Genomic DNA, 25174 nt, shown 5'->3' on the forward strand with positions numbered 1-25174 from the left:
GGCACACTGAGCTGGACAAACTGCCAGTGTAGCAGTAAGTGGTTTTAGCTGTTAGAGAGGCTTTGCAGTTTTCTCACAAAAAAAAAAAAAAAAAAAGTAAAAATTCAGACTTCACAGCTTTTATAAAGCAAAGCAAAATTCTTATAGCCTGAATGTCTTTTTTCTTTCTTTTTTTTTTTTTTTTCTCGTGTAACTGTGGTTAAACTTTATGGGTTTTTCCCATTGAAACAAGATATCAAGCTCCATTTTCAATTTTGAAACTTAAATGCTGTTTTATACTGAAACAATAACTTGTTATAACTTGTTTCAAGTACATGGAGTTTAGAAAAAGGATTGGAATAAGATTTAAGAAAACAAGAAGTCTTCATGTATAGCCCTAATCTATTATCTATAAACCCTGGGACTGAAAACAAGGATTTAAGAAAGAAGCTTGACAAGCTTTAAAATCCAGTTCCAAAGCATAAAGCTTCTTGTACAACATGAAATGTTTCAGATGTTAAATTTCTATTATTATATTTTTCTCGAAAATCTTGATGCTGAGATTAAAGCAAATATGATGTGGAAGTACCTAAGTAGGTTTGCTGGAAATGCAGGGAGGATTGAGCTCTCAGAGAACTAGGATTTAGGTTACTCTCCAGCAGACACCATAGTCACATTGTTTGAAGAGCCAGCTACATACAACAGAAGCCTTTTGCCTCTTGTTGGAGCATTGTTGCTGGCCGAGGAAGTAACCTAATTATGAAGCTTACCAAACACGTGCCAGAAAAGTTCTTGAACTTGCTCAGATCTTGCCTCAAACTAGGACAAAAGAGTCTAAAAGCCTTTTTCTTTCTCTTTTTTAAAAATAAATGATGATAATAACAATACCCACATATAGTAGGAGGATGGGTACTATTAGCTGCGGACAAAACAAATTAGCCATTGGGCAAGGCCTAATTCTTATGTGTTGATAGACATAGTTTTTGATATTATCTGGATAAAAGTAATCTGATAAAAGTAATGCGGAGGAAGAGCAAATCAAGTTCAGTTGTCAGATGTCAGTTTATTGTCAGATTCCACTATGCTGTATTTAACAAGAAGGTTATTGGCAGATAATCAGGAATTTTTAGGCAGGTGGAAAACAGGTGAATCAGCAAATGAGGGTTTGTTTTGGTGGTCTGTGTGCATCTCTGTATTCATGTAACTTGAATGCTTATTGTGTGTTCTGATTGGTTTGGGTTGTTTTTTTTTGGTTGCTCCTTTTTTCATTAATAGATACTGAAGGTGTAAATGGAAGAGAGGAATCTGTGAACCTTAATGATGCTGATGAAGGATTTTCATCAGGAGCATCTCTCAGCAGCCAGCCAGCTGGGACCAAACCTCAATCATCTGTATCCCAGAAGGGCAGCTTAAGAAAAACAGCAAGTGGACGTTCTGCTAAGGATAAAGAAACCTCTTCTGCAGCAAAATCCAATGACAGCCCTCGAGATTCAGTAGCTCGGAAGCAGTACGTGCACCAATCCACTGACCTTGGTGCAGATATAATTGAGATGACACCTACTAAGAAACACCTCAGCCTGCCTGCTGGGCAAGTGGTGCCAAAAGCCAACAGTTTGAGTTTGATCAGGACTGCCAGTGCTTCCTCCAGTAAATCGTTTGACTATGTGAATGGTAGTCAAGCAGGCTCCAGTGTTGGAGTTGGTACAGAGGGTGTTACCAATCTAGCAGCTGGCAACACCAATCGGTTTTCAACTATCAGCCTACAGGAGGACCGGCTAGGCCACGCTGGGGAAGGTAAAGATCTTCTTCCTCCAGGAGCTCCCCTAACCAAACAGTCTCGATCTCCAAGTTTCAATATGCAGCTGATATCCCAGGTGTAACATTTAACTCCCTTTGTTAGGACTCCCTCTTTGCCCTAGGCAAGTTCATTCTTAGGCAGAACAAGAACCATCATCCTGCAGTGTGAAAATACTGACTGTTGTGATCTTGTTTGATTTGGTTTAGCTATCATACTGTATTCCTGAAACAGCAATAATTCTTCCTTCACCTTCATTCTGCCCCCTTGTAAACATGGTTGTGAAGCAGTATATAATGTACTGTATGCCTTTTTCCATGCCTTCCTTTCTCCTTGGGTGATGTGCAATCCATCGTAGGCTGATCAGTCCCATTTCAACACTGTGAGACTGGAGACACCGTTGGAAATGGTGAATGTGATCCCTATGAGATGATGCTTTGGCTTTGTTAAGAAATAGAAACGGGTTTGTTTTCTCGGTGTACAGTACTGCAAAGACTACTGGATCATGACTTTTCTTTCTCAGAACCAGGAGTGCCTCAGAGATTCTAGTGTGACTTTGGACCTCTCTGAGTCTGTGCAATCAATTCTGGGGAGGGAATTGTCATTGCTGCTCCTGGCTGCTTGCAGCACTTTCATTAAAATGAGGGTAGTTTTTTCTTGCCTGCCCCTAGTCTCTCATCCCAGAAGCTTTTGATGTTCAGCAACTGAGACCTTATTACCAAGTTGTTTTCCTTCAAAGAGAGGATTGTAAGTAGATAATGTAGGTTACAGTGCACTTCTGATGGCATTGTAGCCATGTGTAATGTTATATGTCTTCCCCTCCAGGACACAGGGTCATTCTGCATGTAGACTAAAATTTAGACAAGACCATGCTGTTAAAGAAATTGGATTTGTAAGTGGGAGGGAAACACTATGTTCCAAGGAACTAATGGCTAGCTCTGCTCCATTTTTGTTGTGGGTGGTGGTGTTTGTTGTTGTTGTTGTGAGGTGGTGATCACTGAGTTGAAAGGTGTATTTGGGTGAAAGAGTATTTCTCAGGCTGCTTTCTACAGTATCATGGATGTTAGACATCCCCACCCCTTTCAGCTTCTTCCTCAGTGTCCCTAAAGTCAGTCATGGAATCATTTTGAGAATCTTGCAGTCCAAACAGACCATCCTCTTAAGGGACTGTCTCAGGGATAGAGACATATATATATATATTTTTTTTTTTGCTAGAAACACAGAAGCTTTAATGTGAAATGCTTTTCTAGAAACACCATTTACACGAAGGGGTACTGACAGTCCTTTTTTTTCCCCAGAAGGATCACAGTTCATTGCCTTGGTATTTATCACCTGCTACGTTTTTCATCATTATTTCAGTGGATAGACCCCTACTCTAGAAAATGCAGAACTCATGCCATTGAGCCAAGCCTTGAATGTATATGACTGGTGTGAATGGTGGGCACTGGCTGGTACTTATGCTAGAGAACATTGCTTAGAAGCACACTTCTGATTGTGTAGGAAAATGTTTGTCATCCTATCTCTCTCTCTGTCCTATTGCTAGAGAGAAAAGGAGAAAGTTCATCCTGTATTCTTAAGTAATGTATGATATCCTGGAAGTTTACAAATTGTAAATCCACAGAAAAGAGTTATGATCTTCATGTGAGCACTTTGGTTTCATTGTCACTGTGAAGAGTAAACATAAGCTGTTAGACATAGCAGGTTATCTTTGAATGACAGAGAATCTTTAAGAAATTCAGGACAATAACATGGTGTTACTTTCGTCGTTAGGTTTTATAATGTTTTTTTATTTTTTTCTTTTGAACCTCTATTCCAAACAGAACTTTCAAATTTACATTAAAACTCATTTAAATATTTGAAATCTTTTTGTAACTTGATAAATCACTTTGTCTTCAAATCAGTCATCTAGTCTTCAGATTTTACTTTCATAGAAAAGTGAATTAAATGGCATCTGGACTGATGAAGAAATTCAGTTAAAAAATAGAATCTTCAGAAAGAAAGCCCAGCTGTTTCAGAACTTAGATTAGACTTCAGGGGTCACTAGAGATAGAGCTAATGCATAGTTGAGATTAAACTGTGGGAGATTTTGTTTGTTTTTTTAAAAAAAGCTTCTTATGATTAGACTCTTCTTGATTTATTTTGTCAAGTTTTGTGGAGGTGATTGACAAGTTATGGTTTGCTTGGTAGTAGTTTCTTCCCTGAAAGTACAAATCTATATTTTGTAGAGATCATCACTATGAGAATTCTATTCTATTGAAGTGCCATCGCCACGAACTGATAAGGACCAAATGATGATTGCTTAAATCTTTGGGACATAAAAGGTCAGGAATGCCAGCTTTTCGAGGAATTACTTTAATATTTCTCCACCTTTAAAACATAGGGTTGCTTGTTAGTAAGGTTCTCTTGTTTCTGCTTTTGTTATTACAAACATTCCCATAGAAGTTTTATGATGTAATTTAGCATTGGGCCAAATTTTAGAAACAAATATTTTATACTCTGAAGAGAGGAACTCCATGCAGGTACACTATTTCAGGAAAGCAAGACAGCCCAGTGTCTTCAGATAGGGAAATCAAATGTGCATGCCTCAATTTGAAGTAGTTAAAAGGTCAACTAAACTACAAATCAAGATGTTTTTTGCAGTCCTCATTTTGATGATGTGCCTTTTGTTATAGCTCAGTTCATTTTATTGTGGTTTGTTCGTGTGTGTGTGTGTGTGTGTGTGTGTGTATACACATATACACATAAGAACAAACCATATGTATATATACCTACCCCACTTAGAGCTTTAAAAAGGGTTCAATTTCATCTCTACTAAAAAAACCCCAACTTTTTGCTGTGTGCTGATATGCAGCATCTATAACTTACCAAAATTATCTCCTGAGTGCATAGTTTCATTTGTGAGAAGCTTTGTCATTTTCCAGACTGATGGACGTTTTAGAAAGTGAGTTGTCACTGTGACCTGCAAACCAGCTACAATAGCAGTCTCTGCCAGTGCTGTGTATCACGCTTACCTGTAATCCTTCTTGGTATCTCAGACTATACCAAGGTGTGTAAAGATTGTAGCAAAATCTCGTATAGTGACACTCAGTACACTTCAAAGTACTGTGGTGGTAATTAAATAAGAAATGTCCAGGATGTGGGCTGAGAGAATAATCTGCTGATTTTCTGATTGTGTGTTAAATATTAACAAAAAGCATGCTCTGATTTTCTGATACCAGTGACAGATATCTGAACTTAAACCTCTTTATCCTGAATTCACTCGGCTGTGTCATGTTTCGGAACATTTGGTACTTTATATAAGGCACTAGACTGAAATTTCTGCAATATTTCAGTGCAGCTGCATAGCTGAAAAAAGAAGGTTGAAAAGCAGAACACTACATGTGTGCATGCATATGTGTGTGCAGATGTTTTTAATGCTTAGGTGAGGAAGTGCGGGTACTGTATGTAGATGTCTGTGCACATGTAAGTAGGGTTACATGAATTATCCCTTAATACAGTTTTTACCACGTTACGCTATGTTGCCATTTTACAACTCATTTTTCTTGGGCTTTATAATTTTAAAAAGATTGGTAAAATCAGACTTTGATTCTCCTTTTCAGGAGGTTTTTATTATCAGCTTTTTGGTTCAGTGTTGATCCCTTTTGTTTTTCATCCTGCAGGCGGCAAAGTGATGAAGTGAAACTATCTGTTACAATGAATGTGGCAAGATGAAGTTTTAAGTTGCTTTGTTATTCTTGCTAGTTTTAACTTGGAGACTTTTTATCTCGCTTTCTTATCTTTCACTGTTTGTTTTAAATACAAATTTCTTTGAATACAACTTTCTGATGTGTTTGAAGAAGTTTTAACATCATAATTCATTCTGTAATGCTGAACATCGTGTTGCAGCCAGTAAGCATTAGACGTAGTTATTTGTAGATTGCAAGTGTGTTGGTCTCAATTACCTGAATCTAACATTTCCAACACACTCCTGCTAGCTTGAACATAGCTAGTCATCTGTTCTGACAGCAAAATTACGAGGAAAAAAACTGTTTTCTGACAACTTATTTATTTGCACTACTTATGAATACTGGAGTTTACTGGGACAGGGTTTTTTCTCACCATGTGAGGTTTACTTGTGTGTGGGTAGGTACATACATTTGTCACGTGTTGACAATCAATTGCCTCAACTGTGTGTATACTGTATGTAAATATGAACATATTTTTCAAGATTAAGGGGGAAACCTGCACCTTAATGGTGGTAAAGCTGCTCTGAAGAAAGGTGGCCCCGACTTTTACCCCTTTCTGTCTCCAGATAGATGTGGCTTGTTTTACTTCTGTAATGAACATAATTAATTTTCCTGGAAAATTTTAGTTCCAGGGAGATTTTCCTCAATGTTTAATGTATAGCATGTTCAGAGAATTATATTTTCAAAAATTATTTTTGGTGTAGATTATTCTATGCTATGGCTTATTTTAATCTAAATTTTAAATTTGTCCTATTTTATCATGAAACAGTGGCTCTCTTTTAAGTGTTGAAGTGTTTTAATTTTGGTCACAGGCCGGGAATTTTTGTTGGACTTAGCTTACAAATTTAAGTTAATTTGAAGACCAGGTAGTAACCAAGAATAACTTTTTGAGTAAAATTCATGATCAGTACAAACTTGATACTCGTAATCCTGGAGGAGGTGTGGAAAGCATAATGGAACTTACTTGAATGGAATGTATGTGCTGCATACAGAACAAAAAGATGTTTCTGTTATTTGTAGATCTATAAGTCTTATCCTTAAATTCTGCAATTCTGTCACTGCCAAAGATATTGTTCCCTTGGCATGTTTCACATGGGATGTTAGCTAGGTCTCATTTGTAACATTCATTTCCATCATTGGAATAGTTTGTACCAGAACTATGAACGTGCTTTTTTTTTTTTTTTTTAAATGGCTTGTTTAGGACTGAACTAAAGTTATAAATTATCAGTCCTTTTCAAGCATCAAAAGTGGAGGGCTAATCCTCTGTACTTGCATTGCATTCTTGGCGTAAATAAAATTGATCAATATTTTGTATTTTCTCCGGTATTTTAAATGCTGCTTATTGCTGATATATGGGCCTTAATTTCTCTTTCTCTTACTAAATTCAGATAAATTTCTCTTAATTTCTTAAACTAGTATTAGTCTGTTTTCCCACTGGCTCTTGAATAAATTTCATTTCTGGAAAGCTGTTCTGTAGGGATTTGGGGGAACAGAACCCAGCATGAATATTGTATTTGTGAATATATACATCAGTCTGTCAAAATCTGCATGTTGTGATCAGCTGAAGAGCTGAAATACTCACCTGCTTCTTAAACAATGATGGACAACAGCAGAGAGCTGTGAGCAACTTGGTTCATCAATAGTTTATGAAGGCAAGCAGTAAATGGATTTTGCAAGACTGATCTGCATAATGATTTCCACTTAGTCATTAAAAAAATTTATTTTAAAATTTAACCAAATCATGGAACAGATTTTCAAAACATAACGGGTAGCCATTTCTGAGAAACTTAGCTTGTCGCAAGTGTCAAGGCCTGCTATCACGTGATACATTAGAAGTTCAAAAGCAAGCTCTAGAAGCCTGAAGGTATCTCACAGCTGCCAGGAATGGATTTAGTAAAAATCTAGTTAAAATTTAGTCTCGTGTTATGTGACTTTTATTTGAGATTTTTTTGAAGAAAAAAAAATATCAAAAATAATTTCCACCTCTGTTATTTATTTTCTTGAGAATCAAAAAACCGAACACTTCTGATTTTATTTTAACAGTATTGATCAGATTTTTAGAATAGTTTTAGGGATAAAATGAATTTTAAAATAAGTCTGTAAATTATTTGTTCTGTCATAAAGGATTACTAAGCTACTCCTGCGAGGAGCTGCTGTGTGAGAACACTTGTACAGTAAAACTTTGTGTCTGTACAGTAAAACCTTGGCCTACGTTTTAGCTTGTGCACAATGGGGAGAGTTGATAAAGCTGTATTAAGAAGTTATTGGGTTGTGAGCTCCCAGTGTTTTATAGTCCTCACCCTCCCCAGAACTGATCTGGAAACAGAAAATTAGTATGAATGAAGCAACCTTTTCGAAGAGAGATGGACTTTGTTCAAAAGTAGGTGGGACTTGGGAGTGACAAGTACTGGCTTCTGACACTGTCCTTTTTGTTCACGTGGTTCCTGTTGTTGTGCTAGACTTTCATGCTGTTTATGAAAAAATTGAGTGTTAGAAACTTTATGGCTTGAAGTATACAGTAGATGTGAGTTAGCAATCACTAACTAGATAAACCACTTCTCAAAGCTTTTTAGTAGATAGTACTGGGGTGTGTCTGTGTGTTTTGTGTGCCAGTGTTTGATGAATACTTTGAAACAAGACTTCTTACTGTTTACTTGCAGAAAGTGCATACTTTTAGGATGGATATAACTGGCTGGTCTATTTATGAAGAAACGATGTGCGATTAAATAAAATTGAGTTATTTAACATTTTTTCCATATCGAGGATTCCAGGAAAAAAAAAGCTAATAAAGATTTTTTAATAATTAAATCAGATACTCTTAATACATTTTAGATTTACTAGGGTAGCTTTTCTTTGCTATACAAACCTGAATCGAGGTACCCCGTGCTGCATTTTTTAAATTTGTAATTCTTCTATTTTACAACAAATCTTTTGCTCTGTACTGTCCTTGTAAGAACACAGGATACGCCATTGATTTTACTAGCAAAAAGAAATGCTCTGCAAGGGTTAAAAGATTATTTTCCTACTTTTTCTGTCATACCAGGTTTGTTTCTCTGAAATAAGCTTTCTGAGGATTTTTACTACTCTAACGTGATGTGCTCTGATCTCTGTCATAGAAGGAGCATAAGCAGCACGTCCCATGTGTGCAGACAGCTGGGCTAGGCCTGAGGGCAGGGATAGGGCCTGTGTGGGCAGGAGATGCTGGGAGGGACGGAAACACGTGGGCTTCGAGAGGCCGTGAGCTGTGCTGTGTGATGTCCTTTATCGTGGGACCAGGGAAATCCTCATTCTTAGAGCTGAAGATGGCACGTAGCGAAGGTCGTGTTATTGATGCATGTAAGCCATTATCTTACTGTCTTACTGAACTGGGTAATGCTGTTGACTGTTGTTGAAATGTGAAACGTAGTTACTGTTGACTCTGTAAATAAATGCCAGAGATGAAATATAATTATTTTAAATCATTGTAAATAGAGATGTATAAAACTCGACACAATCTGCAATGCAGAAAAAAAAAATTATATATATATAAATATATAAAGATGTTAAATAAATATTGTGCTGTTTCTGAACAGAACTGGAGCTGCTCGGAGTTGGTTTTGTTTTTATACTTTGAGGGGCGTCGATCAGGGCCCTAGCCTTCCTCAGGCGGCTTCGCGTCGCTACGGCAACCGCTGGCGGCCGCACGCATGGCTGCCAGCGGAAGTCCCGCCCCCTCGTTTCTCCCGCCGACAGGCGGCGGGAATCGGGGTCTTGGGTCGCGGATTGGCTGAGGCGCGCGTCAGTCAAAGGCAGGCGGCGGTCCTCACAGCGTGGGCGCCCCGCACCCTCTGAGGGAGGGCGCCTGATTTGGTGGTCGGCCGGCACGCAAACCCGCTTCGCGCTCCTGCCACCGACTCAAAGAGCGGTCCGGAGCCCGTGCTGAGCCGCCAGTGGTGAGGGCGAGAAGAGGCAGGCGCCCGAGGCCTAAAGGCCGGACCCGGGCCCTGCGACGGGTGGTCGCCGCCGCTTACTCTCGTGGGTGCCTGGCGGCAGCGCCCCCTGGCGGCCGGGCGGCTCCGCCCACGTGTGTGAGGTGGGGGTGCTCGCCGGGCGCGCACGATGAGCTTGGCGGAGTGTCGGAGCGGCGGCGCTCTGCAGGTGAAGTTCGTGCCCGACGAGGACGTTCTGAGGCACATTGCTGACGACGCAGGTACGGCCGGGCCGGCGCTCCCCGAGAAGGGGCGGTCGGCCCTTCTCCAGCACTTGCGGCGGCCGCCGGCGAGGTGAGGCCTCTGGCCGCCCTCCCCCAGGCTGTCTGCTCCGCTCTGTGCCCGCGCCCCGCCCGGCGCACGGAACGGGTCGCTGCGGCGCGTGCCCTCAGCTGAGGGTGACGCCAAGTCCTGATGGTAGCTGCCTGGTGGGGGCCTGGCTGCGGGGAACCGCCCGCCCGCCTCTCCGTGGCGCGAACGCACGGACAGAATCAAAGCAGAAGCGGGGCCGGGCCGGGTGCTGCAGGAGCCGCGTGCCGCAGTTCTGGCTCCTTGTAACATCTGGAATTGCGGTCTGCAGAGATCCTCAGAACGCATCTGCGTCAGGTGTGGAGTACCCGATGCCCGTTGTTGTTCGTCCTGCTCTGAGCGGGGATCAGACAGGTGGTTTACAGAGGTCTCTCAGCCTAAATTTGTCTGTGGGCGTGCTGGCAGCTGGTACCTAGCGCTAATTAGTTTGCGTCCCACCCCTAGGCAAGGCAGGGGATGCTAAACGCATCCTATTTGCATGCAGTTTGGTGAGTTGCTTCCGTTTCTTCCCAAAGTGGAAGCAGGTGTGTGCTGAAATGAGGCCCTTGTCTTCCCTTTACCTGCAGTATCGGCTTCCTTACTAAAGGACGGACCGATGCAGCCGATTCCCCTGATACAGACCAGCTATTCCATTAGCAGCAAGCCTTTTCTATTTTGCGTTTGAGCAGCATTTTGCACAACAGTATCTTGGTTTGTGAAGGGGGGCAGCTGCACAGTACTGCAGTGGAAGTAATGAAATAATAGCTTTCATTTAAAAAAAAAATCTTTTGTTGTAATTGTAGGTGTTAAAGTTCAGAAAGGCAAAAGCCAGCTGGTAGTCAATACGAAGAGATTTGTAAAGAAGCTTGAGGCTGTCTCAGATGATGAAGCTCAGGAAATCCTGGAGGAGAAGAACTACGTTGCTGTTTTAGGCGTATGTGGCGAAGGTACCTGGGGCAAAGGGAACGTATGGCAGATATTACTTTGGGAGATTCTTTTTGTCTCAACAAGTTGCGTAGTGTTTATGAAAGTGCTGTTGTGGGCTGGCTAGCTCGAGCTGTGTGTGTGGTGACAGAGGGAGAGGATAATGATTTCTAGAATTTGTTTCATGATACTGATTTCATAGCACCTACAGGGTGAAGAGTCATTTGAGCCCAACAGTAAATCATCACCTTTCCTATTCTATGAGTTGGGAGTATACTTGTACTTCTAAAGCAGTTACAAGTAACATTTCTGTTCACAGAATCAATGACAAATGGCTCAAGTGTAGGTGGTGGTGAAGTTTACACATTCCAGACTCCCAAACGCTCCAACAAAATGGCAGAGCTGGGTATGTTTTCCTCTTTCTTCTTCCATCTTGCTCTGGCTATGATCTTTTTGTGTATCCTTGTTAATGTGATCTGTATCTTCTTTTCATTCAAGTTATGTGTTTGTTACTATTCCAGTTGCTTTTATCCAGCTCTGAATTGGTTTTCCTCAGAAACAGAAGCTCAGCACTAGGGCAAAGCAAAGGCATGGTGGGAATAAGAGATACTTAAAATAAATGTGTAAAAACTGGAAGTCTGTAAATGCTGTGAGAAGAGCTTATGTGTATGTGCCCAAGGATGGCAGGACTTTTATTTTCGTATCTTCAAAGGATATGTGAGAATAGCTAGTTATGTAACAAAGAGTTTAAACCAACAAACAAGCATCCCAAAGGGCAGTGTTAGCTTTGTGGAAGGGGATTTCTCCTGCACAAAGCGTCTGTCAGTGTACTTGCTAGACTAGTTGTTAGAAGAAACAAGCTGTGCTGAAGAGTGGGCTCTTCTGGCCCAAATAAGATGCTTGGACCATTGTGCCACTACATTTCTTCTTTTCAAGTGAAGAGTCCTTTGTTTGTCCAATACCACTTGAACTCCAGTGGTGTGTGGTTTCCACAGCTACTGTTGTACTCTGCAGAGGAGGAGGAATTTCCTTCCATATCGTGATACAGAATCTGTTGTTTCCATCTCTCTTTATCTTCCTCTGGGCTTCTGCTGTGTGAAAGGAAAGTTTGTTTCTCGCACCTCTGCAGCAGTGTACATCTCCCTGGTTCATTCAGTTTGAAAACTGCTTCCCAGAGTTCTTCCCCAATACCACTGAAAGCTCCTGGTATGTGGTGATGGGTCAATGCCTTCCCTTTTCAGCAGACACCCTGCAGTTGAGCTGTTGATTATTTTAGTCTTGCAGGCTGGAATTGGAACTTGGGGTTGACTAAAGAGATGGATGGGTTTTGAACATCAGAGATGACTAAACACTGTTGAAACTGAGCTTAGACAGATATGAAGATAAGTAATAGTAACTTGTTAGGCAAGTAGTACAGTAAGAGGCTGTATTTGTTGGTGATCTCTTAGGCGGGGCGTTCCATATTCAGGTCAATGATTCGACTTCAGCTTGAGCTGATAAGTAGTTGAAAGAGGTAAGCAGAATACAAGAACCTGCCTCCTGGGGGACTGATGCGTTTGCTGCTCCAGTGTGTTCAGTCACTCAGTGTTAAAGAACTGAGTGGGCATAACAGAGCATTTCTCTAATTTTGAAGATATACAGTACCCTAGGGAGCAAAGCTTGCCCTGTCATTGCCTAAGCAGAACTTTGAAATGAATTAACTGAGGAATTTGGGTTTTGAAAATTTTTGTCTAGTGTTACATTAATCTCTAGGGTTAGGAAAAATAATAAAAAATAAAGCATCTTAGGCACTTTCTGAAATAGATAGGAAATTAAAATCTAGACTTTTCTGTGATGTATGACTTCACTGCTGACAAATCCAAGTTGGAAGTTTTCTATCTGACATGAAATTTCTTTCCCTTCTATGTCCTATAGCCTCTGAATTAGCGCAGACACCAGGACAGAGTGTTGTACCTGATCCCTCTGAGTGCCCTGAGAAAACAGCCAGAACCCCTCAAAGCAGCAGTAAGTATATGATGCTATGAGGAACTAAAGCTGAGTGAACAGGTTCCTCTTTGTGTTGTTCCTCATCTTTGCAGATGCTCAAGTATTCTGGTCAGTTTAACGTTGTAGGCTGAATTTGCATGGCCTTTTGATCACTTGTCTGCTGCATCTTATATTCTGTCCTGCTGGTGCAGAGAAAATGAACTTCTCACTCATCTGTTGCTGTCACACATGACAATTCATGTTCAACACAGATGATTGGACTTGAATTAATGAGCTGGACTGATGTGTTGAGCACCAAATGAGTTGTGAGTGGGATTTTGTGCATGTTCATGTGCAACTTCTGTTATGGCTTAACTTGGCAGGCCTCTAAGGCACTACACATCCATTTGTTCACTCCCCCTCAGTGGGATGGGGAAGAGAAGCTAAAACCTGTGGGCTGTGTTAAAGACAATTAGGATAGAAAAATAAGGGGAAAAAATAATGAGGATGATGATGATTAAAGAATATACAGAGTAAGTGATGCCCAGTGCAATTACTTGCACCTGCTGACCAATGCCCACCCCAGCCATCTCTTCCCTCTGCCCAAGCTTTATTATCTGGCATGGCATCATGTGGTATGGAGTATCCCTTTGGCCTGTTTGGATCAGCTGTACTGGTACTGTTTCCTCCTTGTCTGCTCCTTGCTGGCAATGTAGTGTGAGAAGCTAAGAAGTCTTTAGTGTGAGCACTACTCAGCAACAGCCAAAACATCAGTGTGCTGTCCACATTATTTTCATCCTAAATCAAGAGCATGGCGCCATACCAGCTACTAGGAAGAAAGCTAATCATCTCAACTGAAAACAGGGCACTTCATAATTCATTATAGTTTTCTCCCTGCCATTATTGAGTGCTTTAAATGAAGGTGGAAAAAGTCAGGGCAGGTGAAGATTGGCAAGAGTGTGTTGCTTTGTGCCCACAGTCTGCCCTCAGCAGTGGGGCAGTTAGTTCCTTTTTCAGTGTCTGTCAGTCCCCTCCTGCCGAGGGCCTCCCACAGCTGTGACTGAATTAAGAGCTGCCTTCTGTGATAATAACATTCACTGTGTTTGTTCTCTCATTGCCTGCCTGTGGGAAGCTAATAACTTCCCCTGTACTGCTCAGGGAGCTGATATTCTGGTGTAGTGTACCTTTGAACAGTGTTTCTCTAATAGAGCATCTTGTGCCTCTGAAAGTATGTGGTACTCTGAACTATGCTGTTTCTTGCCTTGCAGAACGTTCAAGTTCAAACAAAGTTCAGCAGAAGGTGAGTGTTGATATTCTGTTGATTTATTATTATATTCCTTCTCAACACTTTTAAAACTTGAACTGACAAATTGCTGCAGTTCTGGAAATCCTCACCCAGCTTATAGATGTCTCCTAATCTAAGAGGGCAGGGGTAGCTTAAGTGAGAACCAGAACTGCCACTCATCAGAGCTATGGATTGAGGGTATGTGCTAGTCAGTGAATTTGACAGCTTGATTAGCATGGGTGGAGACTTTCCTTCAATCGCACAAATAAGGATGTTAAACAGTCTCTTCACATGCAATTAAGCTCATAGCTTTCCACTTTCTTATCAAAGGAAGAAACAACATTAGTAATAAAGATTTCATATCTTTCCACTCCTTATCCCAGGATGTTAGTTAAAAGAATTAAGCCCTTTTTGGAACCTGATCCTGTCTCTCTCTAGCTGTGAATGGGAACTCTCCAGACTTATTGCTTCTGCTTTGCCAGTTTCCTGTGGGCTGAAATAGCTTGGAAATTAAACCTGATTAAATCTGATTTCACTTGGTGAAAGGCTATTTTGGGGAGCTATGTGTGATTTCTTCTAATGCATGTGTTTCTTTTTTTTTCTTTCTTTTTTCTGCTAATACAGACCAAGAAGAACGAATTTGTGTCTACCACACCTTATAGGCTCCGAAGGAGACTAGCAGGTAATCACAGAATCACAGAATTGTAGGGGTTGGAAGGGACCCCCAGAGATCATCGAGTCCAACCCCCCTGCCAAAGCAGGTTCCCTACGCCAGGTGCAGGGATGATGAAGCTTTGTAATTAGCTTCCATAGTCAGTGAGGCACCATGTTCAGAGGAGGTTGTTTCACCTACTTATGGGCTTTACCCTGTAGCAGCAGTCTGGTTAGTCCTACAGTGAACAGAAACATCCCTAGGGCAGGTCTGCATAGACCTTTTCCATATGCTTTGCTGAGTAAGAATAGGGTAGAAGGGTTAGAAGCACACAATTGCTGAGCTTCAGAGATGTGATCAGAAGAGGCAAAGCTCTGAGTAATCCTACCTGTATTGATGCTTCGCTTTGGAACAATAGCTTATGGTAATTTTTTTCAGTAACTGGTTAGCTACACAGGCTCAGGCTGAGGGCAGAGAAGAGATCAGTGTGCGACGTTTCATGTTCTGTTTCTTCTGTGTTGAGAGACCAAGACTCAGCCAGGTTCTGTCTGTGCACTTGAATCGGCATTGTTCACATAGATATTTTCAAAACCTCTTTTTGCAGAGTGTGAACTAGAAGATACCTGGATTGCATGATTGGCATTTGTAGAAAGCTGTTGCTAAGAGAAATAAGAAAAATGATTGTCCGTGTTCATTCACTTTTTTAGGATGGGATTATGTTTCTTAGTTGATATAAATGGGCAGAGCTGTACTAAATAATTTCTGAGTTGAAAACTAGGAACCAAATGGTTGTGTGTTTGCTGTCCTCTTCAGCTTTGTTTTCACTTTTCTCTGAAATACTCTTAGTAATCATGCGCTTGAAAGCCATCTAGACAATGTATGAGGGAGAGAGAGAGTTTGTGCAAAGTGTGTTCTGTTGTAAGAATTCACTGATTGCTTTTACCATTAAATTTCTCCCCTAGCTCCAGATGCTCAGTTGGAAAGCGAGAGTGAATATTCTGCTTCCTGCTCAGAAGAGGAGGAGGTAGAAGAAGCCCAGAAAGAAGTCAGCGCTGTTGTATCACATCAGAAGACCCCAGCAAAAACTAAGGCCGTATCTACGCCTCCTTCTAGAAAAACCCTAACAAAAAAAAAAGACAACATGGTGAGTGTGCAGAGAACACCTCTGAGCCAGAAGACTGAAGGGATGTTCAGTTATAATGTGCTGTTAGTGAACACACTTGGTAGTAGTGTGTAGAGTAGAAGTAAAATAGATAGTAACTGCAAATCAAACCAGCTGTGTTGGCTTTTGCTGTACTTGTGAGCAGTCTCTACTAGAATGGACATCATGTGAGCCTGTGGGCTAATACGGTCTCCGCAGCTATAAAATGAGAAAGTCTTAAAATTTTTGTGAAGGAGGAGACCTTGTACTGAGAAATGATGAGGAAATTGACTCCTGTAGTGCCAAAAGAATCATGCTTTACTTTCTGGCTTGGCATTCAGCTTTATTTCCTTCTAGCACAAAGGATCCTCCCGCAGTGTGTTCTATTCTGTTTTTATGTCTGGGAAAGACCCATCTGAATGGGTCAGCTTTGGCAGAATGCTACTTGTATACTTGCATTTTTTGCAAATACAGAGTAAGGACTAATAGAAATCCAGAAGATAACTCATACTGGTCATCTTCAGGCATGCTCGTGGATGCAAGGGGAGAAGGGTAAATTGTTAGTAAAGGGGTAGCTGATCTTCCTGTCCCTTTTTAGAACAACCTCGTAGAGGAATACTTTGAAGCTCACAGTAGTTCCAAAGTGCTCACTTCGGACCGAACGCTGCAGAAGTTGCGGAGAAAAAGATTTAATCAGGTACACTTAAGAGTGAATCACACAAATAACAGAGCTTTTGATTCCTTTGAAGATTTCCCCCATCAAAACTACCTAATATTGCTATTTTCAGTCTAACTGCTGATGAAATTCTCAGTGATTTAGGCAGGGGTTAGGTAGCATTTCAAGCATCATACTTCCCTTATGTCTCCATGCACTGAGCAGGAATAGTGCCGTGGGTTATTGCCCAGCTGAGTGAGTTTGAGACAGAAGGGGAAGTGCAGGGAGAAGGTGTTATCAGGTGAGCAGATAGTTGAAAGCTGAGGTTACTAGAACAGGTTAAAATTTGATCTTGGAGAAGAAGCAGAGTTGTAGAGACCTGCTGTAAAAATTATTACCAAACCAGCATTTTTTCAATTGAATAATTGGTCTTGATTATATGTTGAGGAGATGGAGTCCTTTTTGTCTGTGTATTTTGGAGTCGAGCACTGTGCAGGATAGGGACAGCTCTAAATGTGATTCAAAACTAAGTGATAACCACTTTATCTCCTTTCAGTTCCTTGAAGAAATGAACTATAGAAATGTGACTGAGCTACTGATCTGTTGTTCCTTCCCCCCATATATGCCACTTCTACAGCCAGTTCAAAGTAGGCAATTGTACCTTAGAGAGATGAGTACATACAGGTGCCAGGGAAGCTTGCAAAATATATGGATTACTCTTGAGTCTATGATTGTTTCTTTGTGCCTATCTTGTTTTTCAAACGTGGTGATTGGTATGTGGAGATTGCCTAATGCTTGTTGTCATCTAGAGTTGCTACCCAGAGTAAATGTTGGATTCTTAACAAGTTCTTTCAAAACAGCTCCGGAGCAAAATCAAGGCTTTCAGTATTAGCTCTCTTGATGGCACTAAATAAAGGTGTAGCAGTTCTGTCTCTCAGTGTTTTATGTTTGATAGATACACTGCAGCTGCCTATTGTGTTCTTTCCAGAGTAAGCTATCTACTGCTTGAAAAGCAAAGCTGTTACAATTGAAGAGAAAGAGAGGCCAGTGTAGATACGATATCATTTGTTATGTTACTGTGCTGTTCAAACAGCAACATCTTGGCACATTTTTAAAGCTGTGTTAATCCTTAGATTGTTGATATTTTGCTATTGGCTTCAAATTATTTCCTTTCTGCTATGTTTATTTTCTCTGATGATATTTATGAACATTCTTTTGCAGACACAAACATATGAACCATTGCTAAGCGTGTTGACTGGAGCCCTTGTTCCTGTGAACAAGGTTGTGGTGTTGGTATTTTCCTAGTGCAGTGTTTGATGCTCTTTTAAGTTCTGAGCATGTCGTGAGCGTGAGTTTCCATAGTGGTTTTCCTGTACTCAGCAGGAAGAGGTAAAACATGGTGCAGTAATGGCACAGATCTCATTTCTAGTCCTAGTCTGGTTACTGTTTCCCATAATAAGGTAATTTACTCTCTGCTTTTTTTTTTTTTTTCCAGTAGCAAAACTATACTTAGTCCTCTCAGGGAAGTACATAGAGAAACATGAATTGTGTGTACCATTGGTGAAAGCCCTAGCTAGAGAGCATATTAGAGGGGTATTTATAAAGACTCCAAGCATACATCCTGTTTTTCTCAGCTTTGAATTACTCTTTTTCAACACAGCAAACATTGCATGACCTTCTGCAAAAATCTCCCCTTGCCTATGCTGCTGAAATTAAAGAGTTAAACCAGCAATATGAGTCCCAGTTTTCAAAGTGGATGCTGCAATTACAGTAAGTATCCAGTGAGAACCACTGAAGATGCCTAGCAAACAGACACTGCCAGTAAATTTACCCTCATGTCAGCAGCATCCTGTGGATGTATGCATCAAGTTGGAGAAACACATCCATATGTGATATTGAAATCAGTGACAGTTCAACACCTTACCTTTGTTCAGCACTTTTTGAGTGACCCGACTCTTACTTCTAGTCAAGATGATGCTTTTCCTATTCCTCAAAAAGATCTTGTAGTGACTGTAAGCCATGGTAAACATTTAATGTAATCACGTGTTGAAGGACTAAAAGTTTGTTAGCCTTCATTATGTTGAAGATGCAGTTCTAGTATCGCTCTTGGACGATCCTGTTGTTCTGTATAGACACCTCACTAAATTTCTGGGCCTCTAGTCTGCTAAAAGACTACTTTAACTAGAATGTGTGTGCCATACATCAGATTTCTTGCAGCTAGCCTTACAGAATGATAGAATAAAATCATGGAATTGTTAGAGTTGGAAAAGACCACTGGGATCATTTAGTTCAACCCTTGTTATGTGTCTGCTGTGAGCTGAAGTTAAGCCTGAAGCTAACATTCCCTAGAAATGTGACTTTTAGAGGCAAGATTGCAATGGATCATTTTGCTTAATGATAACCAGGATGTATAGACTTGTACTTTTTTTATTGAGTATGTTTTTCTCTTCAGCTTAGGTTTTAATATCGTGCTTTATGGACTTGGCTCGAAGCATGATTTGTTAGAGAAGTTTCGTACATCTATGCTCCAGGATTCTGTTCACCTTGTAGTTAATGGATACTTCCCCAGCATCACTGTGAAATCTGTAAGTGTGAGAAAAGCTCATTTTTATCTAGCCACTATGTCTTATAGATACCTCTAAAGTAAAATGTTAAGGAAAGCTTTCTACATCCTATATCTCCCGAATGAAGAACAAATCCCATCTCTTTTTTTAAGAGTTCAAAGAAATGAACTGTTGCATTTTCAAAAGAAATGCTGTGATTCTTATCAGTAAAGTATTCATCAGTCTAAAGTGTTATTTTATGTCATAGTTTTGAGAAGGAGCAGCAGTTTTGTGTTTATTTTGACTGTTTGAGGAAACTGATGGTAAAAATCACAGTATCTCTGTCATGACAGTCAAGGACTAACTTACAGATTTTCTGCACTAGGCCCTTCAGTGCCAGCACCCTTCATAAGGGGCAGTAGTGACTCCTATTTTCTGTTTTAGGTTCTCAACTCTATCACAGAGGAAGTATTGGACCATATAGGAACTTTCCGCAGCCCACTCGATCAACTTGAATTCATCATGAAAAGATTTAAAGAAGGTAAAATGACTTTTTTTAAAAGACAAACAAACAAACATGTGAACAGTAGACATTGTTTAATGTTAGGAAAACCTGAACATTTTCTTTGGTCATTATTTTTTTTCGGTATTGTTACAGTTTCTTAGTCTGTTGTAGCTACTGTTTTCTTGTCTCGTAGTTTATGCCACTACTGATGACCAGGAATAAATGTCTATGTTGATTCCAAGCTGTCAGTGTTTAACACACAATTCTGTAGAAAAGGATGGAGGAGGGTGTGAATATTCTGGTAAGCCAGAGGCTATTCAGCCCCTTGGCAAACAGAAATAGTCATCTCTTTTGCATTTAGCATGGTGCCTCTGTGCTTTACTTACATGGTATTTCCGTACCATGTTTCATGATGGAACATGGGATAGCTAAATTGCAGTTACACGAGGGAAGATGGTTCTGAGTCACTGCTTGAGGACCTGATAGAAACCTCTCTGAAATTAGCGGCATCAAGAACTTGCGTACAGTTTGAATGACATTTACTGATTGATCCCAAGACCCTTGGGCTCCTCTGGAAGATTATGGTGTTGGGGAAGGGTCTTTCTAAAAATATTAGAATAGGCTCAATTAAGGCTTGCCACATTTATTGTTTAGAGGAGTAGTAGTGTAATTTTAACATATGTAAATGCTGACGTTAAAATGAAATAAAAGACAGAAGTGTCAGTTTAGAAATGGCTTCATAATCAAAGGTAAATGGGTACAGACACACTGAAAGGCTGCTGAATTCTCTTTGTGTATAGGCTGTACTGCTTATGCATACATGGGTTATTGCTGTGAAATCCTGGTTTCGTAGGACAAAAATGTTAAAAAGCATGGACTTCATTCTCCATCCCTATCAGTGTTTCTGGTGTAACTAAATGAAGAATGATTAGCAGTTGTACACACTTGAATCTGCATAGATCAGTCTCATGTATTTATTACAGTTGATCTTACAGGGAGTCTGAGGAACTCTTGGTTTCCATTGGCAGCCAAGTCTCTATTGATGTGCACAAGCACTGGCTATTTTTCCAGAATTCTTTCTGTAAAAACAGGAAAAAGCTGTTTCCTGGGAATGAGTGTAGCAGCAACAAGCTAAGTTGGAAATCTTAACATCTACTATTTGCGTTATCTAAGCTAAATCTTTATAAGTTTCTTTGAGTGCTCAAAGGGAAAGATTTCTAATTGAGTTAGTGTGCTGCAGGTCCAGTCCTGAATAGGTGTATTTCGATTTTATGAGGGCTTAAGGATCCTAGTTCTGTAACTCAAAAGCAGCTGAACAAACTGTGCTTAGATTTCTCTCCTGAAATACGTTTGAATGACCTGAATCACAGAGCTAAAGACCATAGTGAAAAGGACAATCCATGGTAATACTCTGAGCAAGTGAAAAGGTTTGTTCGTTTGTGGTTTTTTTTTAATAATAAAAACTTCAGTTGAAGGAAGAACAGCACCTGTGATAAAAAAAGAAATGTAATGAATTGAGAGACAGCCTTTTAGCTACTCAGAAATACAGTGTGGTACAGGAATCAAAGTAAGCTGTACAAGGAAAGTCATTTGATACTGGAGTGGTGAATGTCGAGCCTGATGGAATGGACTTGTCCTAGACTGCACTGGGAATGGGAAACTGCTTTGTGTACAGTTTCTTTGATTGGTTCTGTGCTGTTTTTTCTGACCTTTCAGATTCATCTTTAGAGCTCTATGTCCTCATTCATAACCTGGACAGCCAGATGTTGAGAGGAGAAAGAAGTCAGCAGATCCTTGCACAGTTATCCTCTCTGCCTAGCATTTACCTCATTGCTTCTATCGATCACATCAATGCTCCTCTCAGTGAGTCCCCCTGGGCCTGATGTAGAATCTGCATTCTACTTCGGGCCCGCTGAGCATGTTTCATAAGCTCATGTATTACTCTTGGTGTGCAAAATAGACCTGGTGATGTATGTATGGCTGAAGTGGCTGGAAGCCCTGATTGGAACTGTGGCCTTGTGCAACCCAAACTGTATAAAGATGCTAAGAGCTACCAGCCTCTGATTATAAGAAAAAAAACACTACAGAAGCAGGGAGAAACAACAGTGTTTACAAGACAAGCAAAAAAGCCCTCCAAGCCTGTTAACACCCTATTATTTAGTGACTTACTGAAATGGAGATTGGATGCTACATTTGTCACTACATCTTAACAATTTTATCAAAAATTCTTTTTGCACTACTGATTGTGGAATGATTTACAGCATATCCGTGAAGCTGGTATGAAAAGGGGATGCATGCAAATTTTCCATTGCAGAGGATTGTCTTGTCTGAACTGCAGCATCTGGGTGCACGTACTGTGAATTTCAAAAGCTTTTTTTTTTTTTCCTCAAATACTACAGTAGATTTAAGTACATTATAATACTGCTTATTTAATACCTGAAAAAAGCTAACCCTCCAATCTGTCTGTTCTTTTTCCTCTCTGTCTAGTGTGGGATCAGGCAAAGCAAAGCCTCTACAATTGGCTTTGGTATGAGACGACCACATTTAGTCCTTATGTAGAAGAAACATCTTATGAAAACTCATTGTTAGTGCAGCAATCTGGATCTTTGGCTTTGAGCTCGTTAACACATGTCTTGCACAGCCTCACTCCCAATGCCAGGTAAGACGCTGGTAGTCTTCACAGTAGCACCTACTGAGAATCCAGTCTTCACTAAGGTTACTCTGGACTTCTGTGTTAACTGTTAGGCATACGCCAACCAGGAGGCAATCCCTGTTTTCTGACAGCAGTTTTCAAGGTGAAAATGATGGGACTTAGTTTTCATGTGATTGATTACTTTAAGTGGAAGCAAGCTTTAGCCAGCAACTACATGTGTGCACAGAGTGCTTGTGATGAGAGAAAAATAAATTAATGTTTGCTAATGTCTTTTTTTTTCTTTGGATTTCCTCTTCTCATCCCTTTGCTTAGGGGAATATTCAGACTGCTTGCTCAGTACCAGCTGGAGAACAAGGACAACGCATCTTACCCAGGTGCATACCTACTGTTTCCTCACCTGGTTGGGGTGGCATTGCTAGCTCAGCTACAGCAGCACTGTCTTTTAGTGTACAGGTTACATGAGCAGCAACAGAAGACCTGTATTTGTTGGTTCAATGTGTCTTAGTAGTATAGACAGTCTTTCTATTGGTGCTGGATAGACTAGCTGGATTCTAGCCTCCTCTTACTATTGTCTGCTTTCATGTTTAGGCGTTAATGGGACTGCTGGGGGCACTGTGTGGCTACAGAATTAAAATCAAGCTAGAATATGAGCTTGCACAACAGTAGTGCTTAATGAGCCAGGGAAAAACAGGAGATTTGGTTTTCATGCTGTTCCTAAGTAATCTCCAGTGTGTCCCTGCTTCCTAGGATCCATGTGGAATACACTATCATGGTCTTAACAGATGCAGCAGAGGGTGAGCAGTGTGTTAATGGTGCAGAAAGATGGAAGTGAGGTGAAGGAGTTGGAAATTGAGAGATTCATTATATTGGGAATTACCATTAAAATTCTATTAGGCAGACAGGGTGTCTGGAATGTTAAATCAACTGTTTTCTGTTGATTACTGAAATATTAACTTGGCTGTGTACTCGAAGTGATGTTGCTGCTGTAAACATAGTGGTGTAAGCTGAAGCGATGTTTTTAGGTGGGGAAAACATAGTTAGACACACTTACCATTTCAGATCCTTGTTCTCACCTTTCTCTGTCTCCAGGCCTCTCTTTCCAAGACTTCTACCAGCAGTGTCGAGAGGCCTTCCTTGTAAACAGTGACCTAACACTGAGGGCACAGCTGACAGAATTCAGGGACCACAAGCTCATTCGGACCAAGCGGGTGAGTTGTGGGAAGACAGTAATTCTGGGGATTCGGTTATCTTAAACAAAAAGCTGCTTTATTCCTTAGAAGTATACCTAAGATGTAAGTGTGTGGCTCACAGTGAGGCTTTGCAGTTTGAAGCACCTGGATGCTAGCAAAGCACTGAGATTTTGTAATTGCAGCTCTTTCCATAACTTCAATTAGTCAGCACCCTTCATATGGATAGGGACTTATAAAAACAAACAGAAAACCCACAACCAAAACAAAAAAAAAACAGTGTGGTTTAGTTAAGCCAGCAACTTACAGGTCTCTGTGGAACATAACTTCCTGAAGACCTCGAGGAGTAATGGACATTAGAGCTTGACTGTGTGATTCAAATGGTTGCCCGTATTTGCATGGCAGAAGAGTGCAGAGTCCTAATAATGAGGCATTGTAGCAATGCTAGATGTGGAAATATGGTGTTGAGGAGGTGTGTAGTGATAAACTAGCATAGCCCGCCAAAAGCTTTGCATTTTTTCAGTATTTGTGCTTTTCCAGTGTTGCTCTAAGGAAATATTCCTGGTTTTAGCAATGTAGTCATTCACAGTGCTTGCCAGCTCTCACCCTAGCTGCAAGTATTCAAAGTGTGGCAGTGCTATCTAATGGCTTGCATTGCACTATGCACTGATATTAACAGAATGTGTATTGCGTGTCTGTTCTCAGGGAGCTGATGGTGTGGAGTACTTATTAATACCTGTAGATGACAGTACCTTGACCGACTTCTTAGAGAAAGAGGATGAAGATGTATAACGTCTGTTCCCAAAACAACTACGGCAATTGCTCTCAAGGGCTGATGGAGAGGGGCCTGTACTCAGGTCTTTCTCTTCAGCCTCAAAGCTGCTGGACTACTTACTGAAATGTATTAGCTGTAATGAACAACGTTTCTTGTTCATCTGCTTCAGGTAGTTTGGAATGATAACTTCTTCAAGCAAGCTGTCTCTTGCTTTGAAGTTAAATTTATCTGCTTTGTCTCTTAGCTCAGATGATGCTCTCTTCATATCTACATAGCCAACTATAAAGTCAGGAAAACTAACTCGGTAAGATTGTGCCTTCTGCTCTTTACCAGAGAAAGGTTTGGTTGGAGCAGTTCATGTGATGTGCAAACCACTAGATGGTCAGAGCTTTAGTTTGTACCACTGATGGATTTTTTTTTTTTCCCTCAACTGAGTGTTTTCTGGCACTCCTTTACCATCTAGACAAGATTGGCTGCCAACATATGAACAAGCCAAGATTTATAATGCTAAGAGACCTATATTGACTGCACAAGGAATATGAGCAAGTTTGGGATACTGTGGGTAATTTATTAAATTCTGACAGTGGAACTGAAAGACTTTTCTCCAAGATAGAATTCTTTTATGATAGGATTTAGGTAACAAAACTTGAGTCCATCACAATTTTGATTACCTCTTGATGAGGGTGAGATGTTCCAGCTTCTTTCATCTACTTTCCTGTTTATAATCCGGAAATATGAAGAGGCTGTGAAGTTTAGTTTACTTAAAAAAAAAATGTTTATATGTATTTTTTTACATTAATTGTGGAGGAGGCCTTAAATGCCACTTAGCAAGCTCTCCCTTTTTGTAGCCCTCAGAGGTTGGGAGAGTGCTGAAGTTTTACAGGTTTTCTTTGCTTTGTTTCTCAGGTATGTGAGAGTAAGCCCTAGTTTCATCAACTGTAGTCTGCTAATCAGACTTCAGGGATTCCAATGTCTAACTTGGTAGCTGTGTTACAGCTTGATGTTGTAATAGCTCAAATCAATCAAATAAAGTTCTTCAATAATTTTCATTAGCTTATCTCATCTTCCACATGTTTTTTTATGTTATAGGAAGATAGAGATCTTTCTGGAAGTTATGTGAAAGTCTCATTTTCA

General features: G+C 40.5%; 2 protein-coding genes across 7 annotated transcripts in view; both read left to right on the forward strand.

Moving 5' to 3' along the window:
• FAM126B (family with sequence similarity 126 member B) overlaps nt 1-9078 on the forward strand; it is a 54070-nt gene extending 44992 nt beyond the window's left edge. For all 3 annotated transcript variants that reach the window (XM_042874468.1, XM_042874470.1, XM_042874469.1), the window contains one exon: nt 1255-9078. In XM_042874468.1, the coding sequence (XP_042730402.1) occupies nt 1255-1859 (605 nt within the window). In that variant the 3' untranslated portion in view covers nt 1860-9078. The remainder of the gene's footprint in view (nt 1-1254) is intronic.
• A 485-nt stretch (nt 9079-9563) lies between these two features.
• Nucleotides 9564-25092, forward strand: ORC2 (origin recognition complex subunit 2). Of its 4 annotated transcripts, none has more exons than XM_042875034.1 (16): nt 9564-9688; nt 10559-10702; nt 10999-11085; nt 12594-12683; nt 13913-13944; nt 14554-14611; nt 15544-15725; nt 16321-16419; nt 18038-18147; nt 18830-18962; nt 19365-19461; nt 21142-21288; nt 21913-22084; nt 22391-22452; nt 23168-23286; nt 23971-25092. In XM_042875034.1, the coding sequence occupies exons 1-16, from the start codon at nt 9598-9600 to the stop codon at nt 24055-24057; spliced, it is 1710 nt and encodes a 569-aa protein (XP_042730968.1). In that variant the 5' UTR covers nt 9564-9597; the 3' UTR covers nt 24058-25092. The 4 variants fall into 4 exon arrangements, with proteins under 4 accessions (XP_042730968.1, XP_042730970.1, XP_042730969.1 ...); XM_042875035.1 differs by lacking the exon at nt 9564-9688 and adding an exon at nt 10241-10264; XM_042875037.1 differs by lacking the exon at nt 9564-9688 and adding an exon at nt 10395-10466 and having other exon boundaries at nt 10559-10689.
• Nucleotides 25093-25174: the final 82 nt, after the last annotated feature.

This window comes from Lagopus leucura, unplaced genomic scaffold, assembly GCF_019238085.1.
Source record: "Lagopus leucura isolate 7727_CA_CO unplaced genomic scaffold, USGS_WTPT01 Super-Scaffold_100012, whole genome shotgun sequence".
Classification (NCBI taxonomy): domain Eukaryota; kingdom Metazoa; phylum Chordata; class Aves; order Galliformes; family Phasianidae; genus Lagopus; species Lagopus leucura.

Excerpts from the sequence above, each read along its gene's own strand:
- ORC2 (XM_042875034.1), top strand. The coding sequence starts at position 9,598 with ATGAGCTTGGCGGAGTGTCGGAGCGGCGGCGCTCTGCAGGTGAAGTTC. Across the intron at positions 11,086-12,593 it reads CAACAAAATGGCAGAGCTGG|CCTCTGAATTAGCGCAGACA; the intron begins GTATGTTTTCCT and ends TATGTCCTATAG. Across the intron at positions 21,289-21,912 it reads TCACATCAATGCTCCTCTCA|TGTGGGATCAGGCAAAGCAA; the intron begins GTGAGTCCCCCT and ends CTCTCTGTCTAG.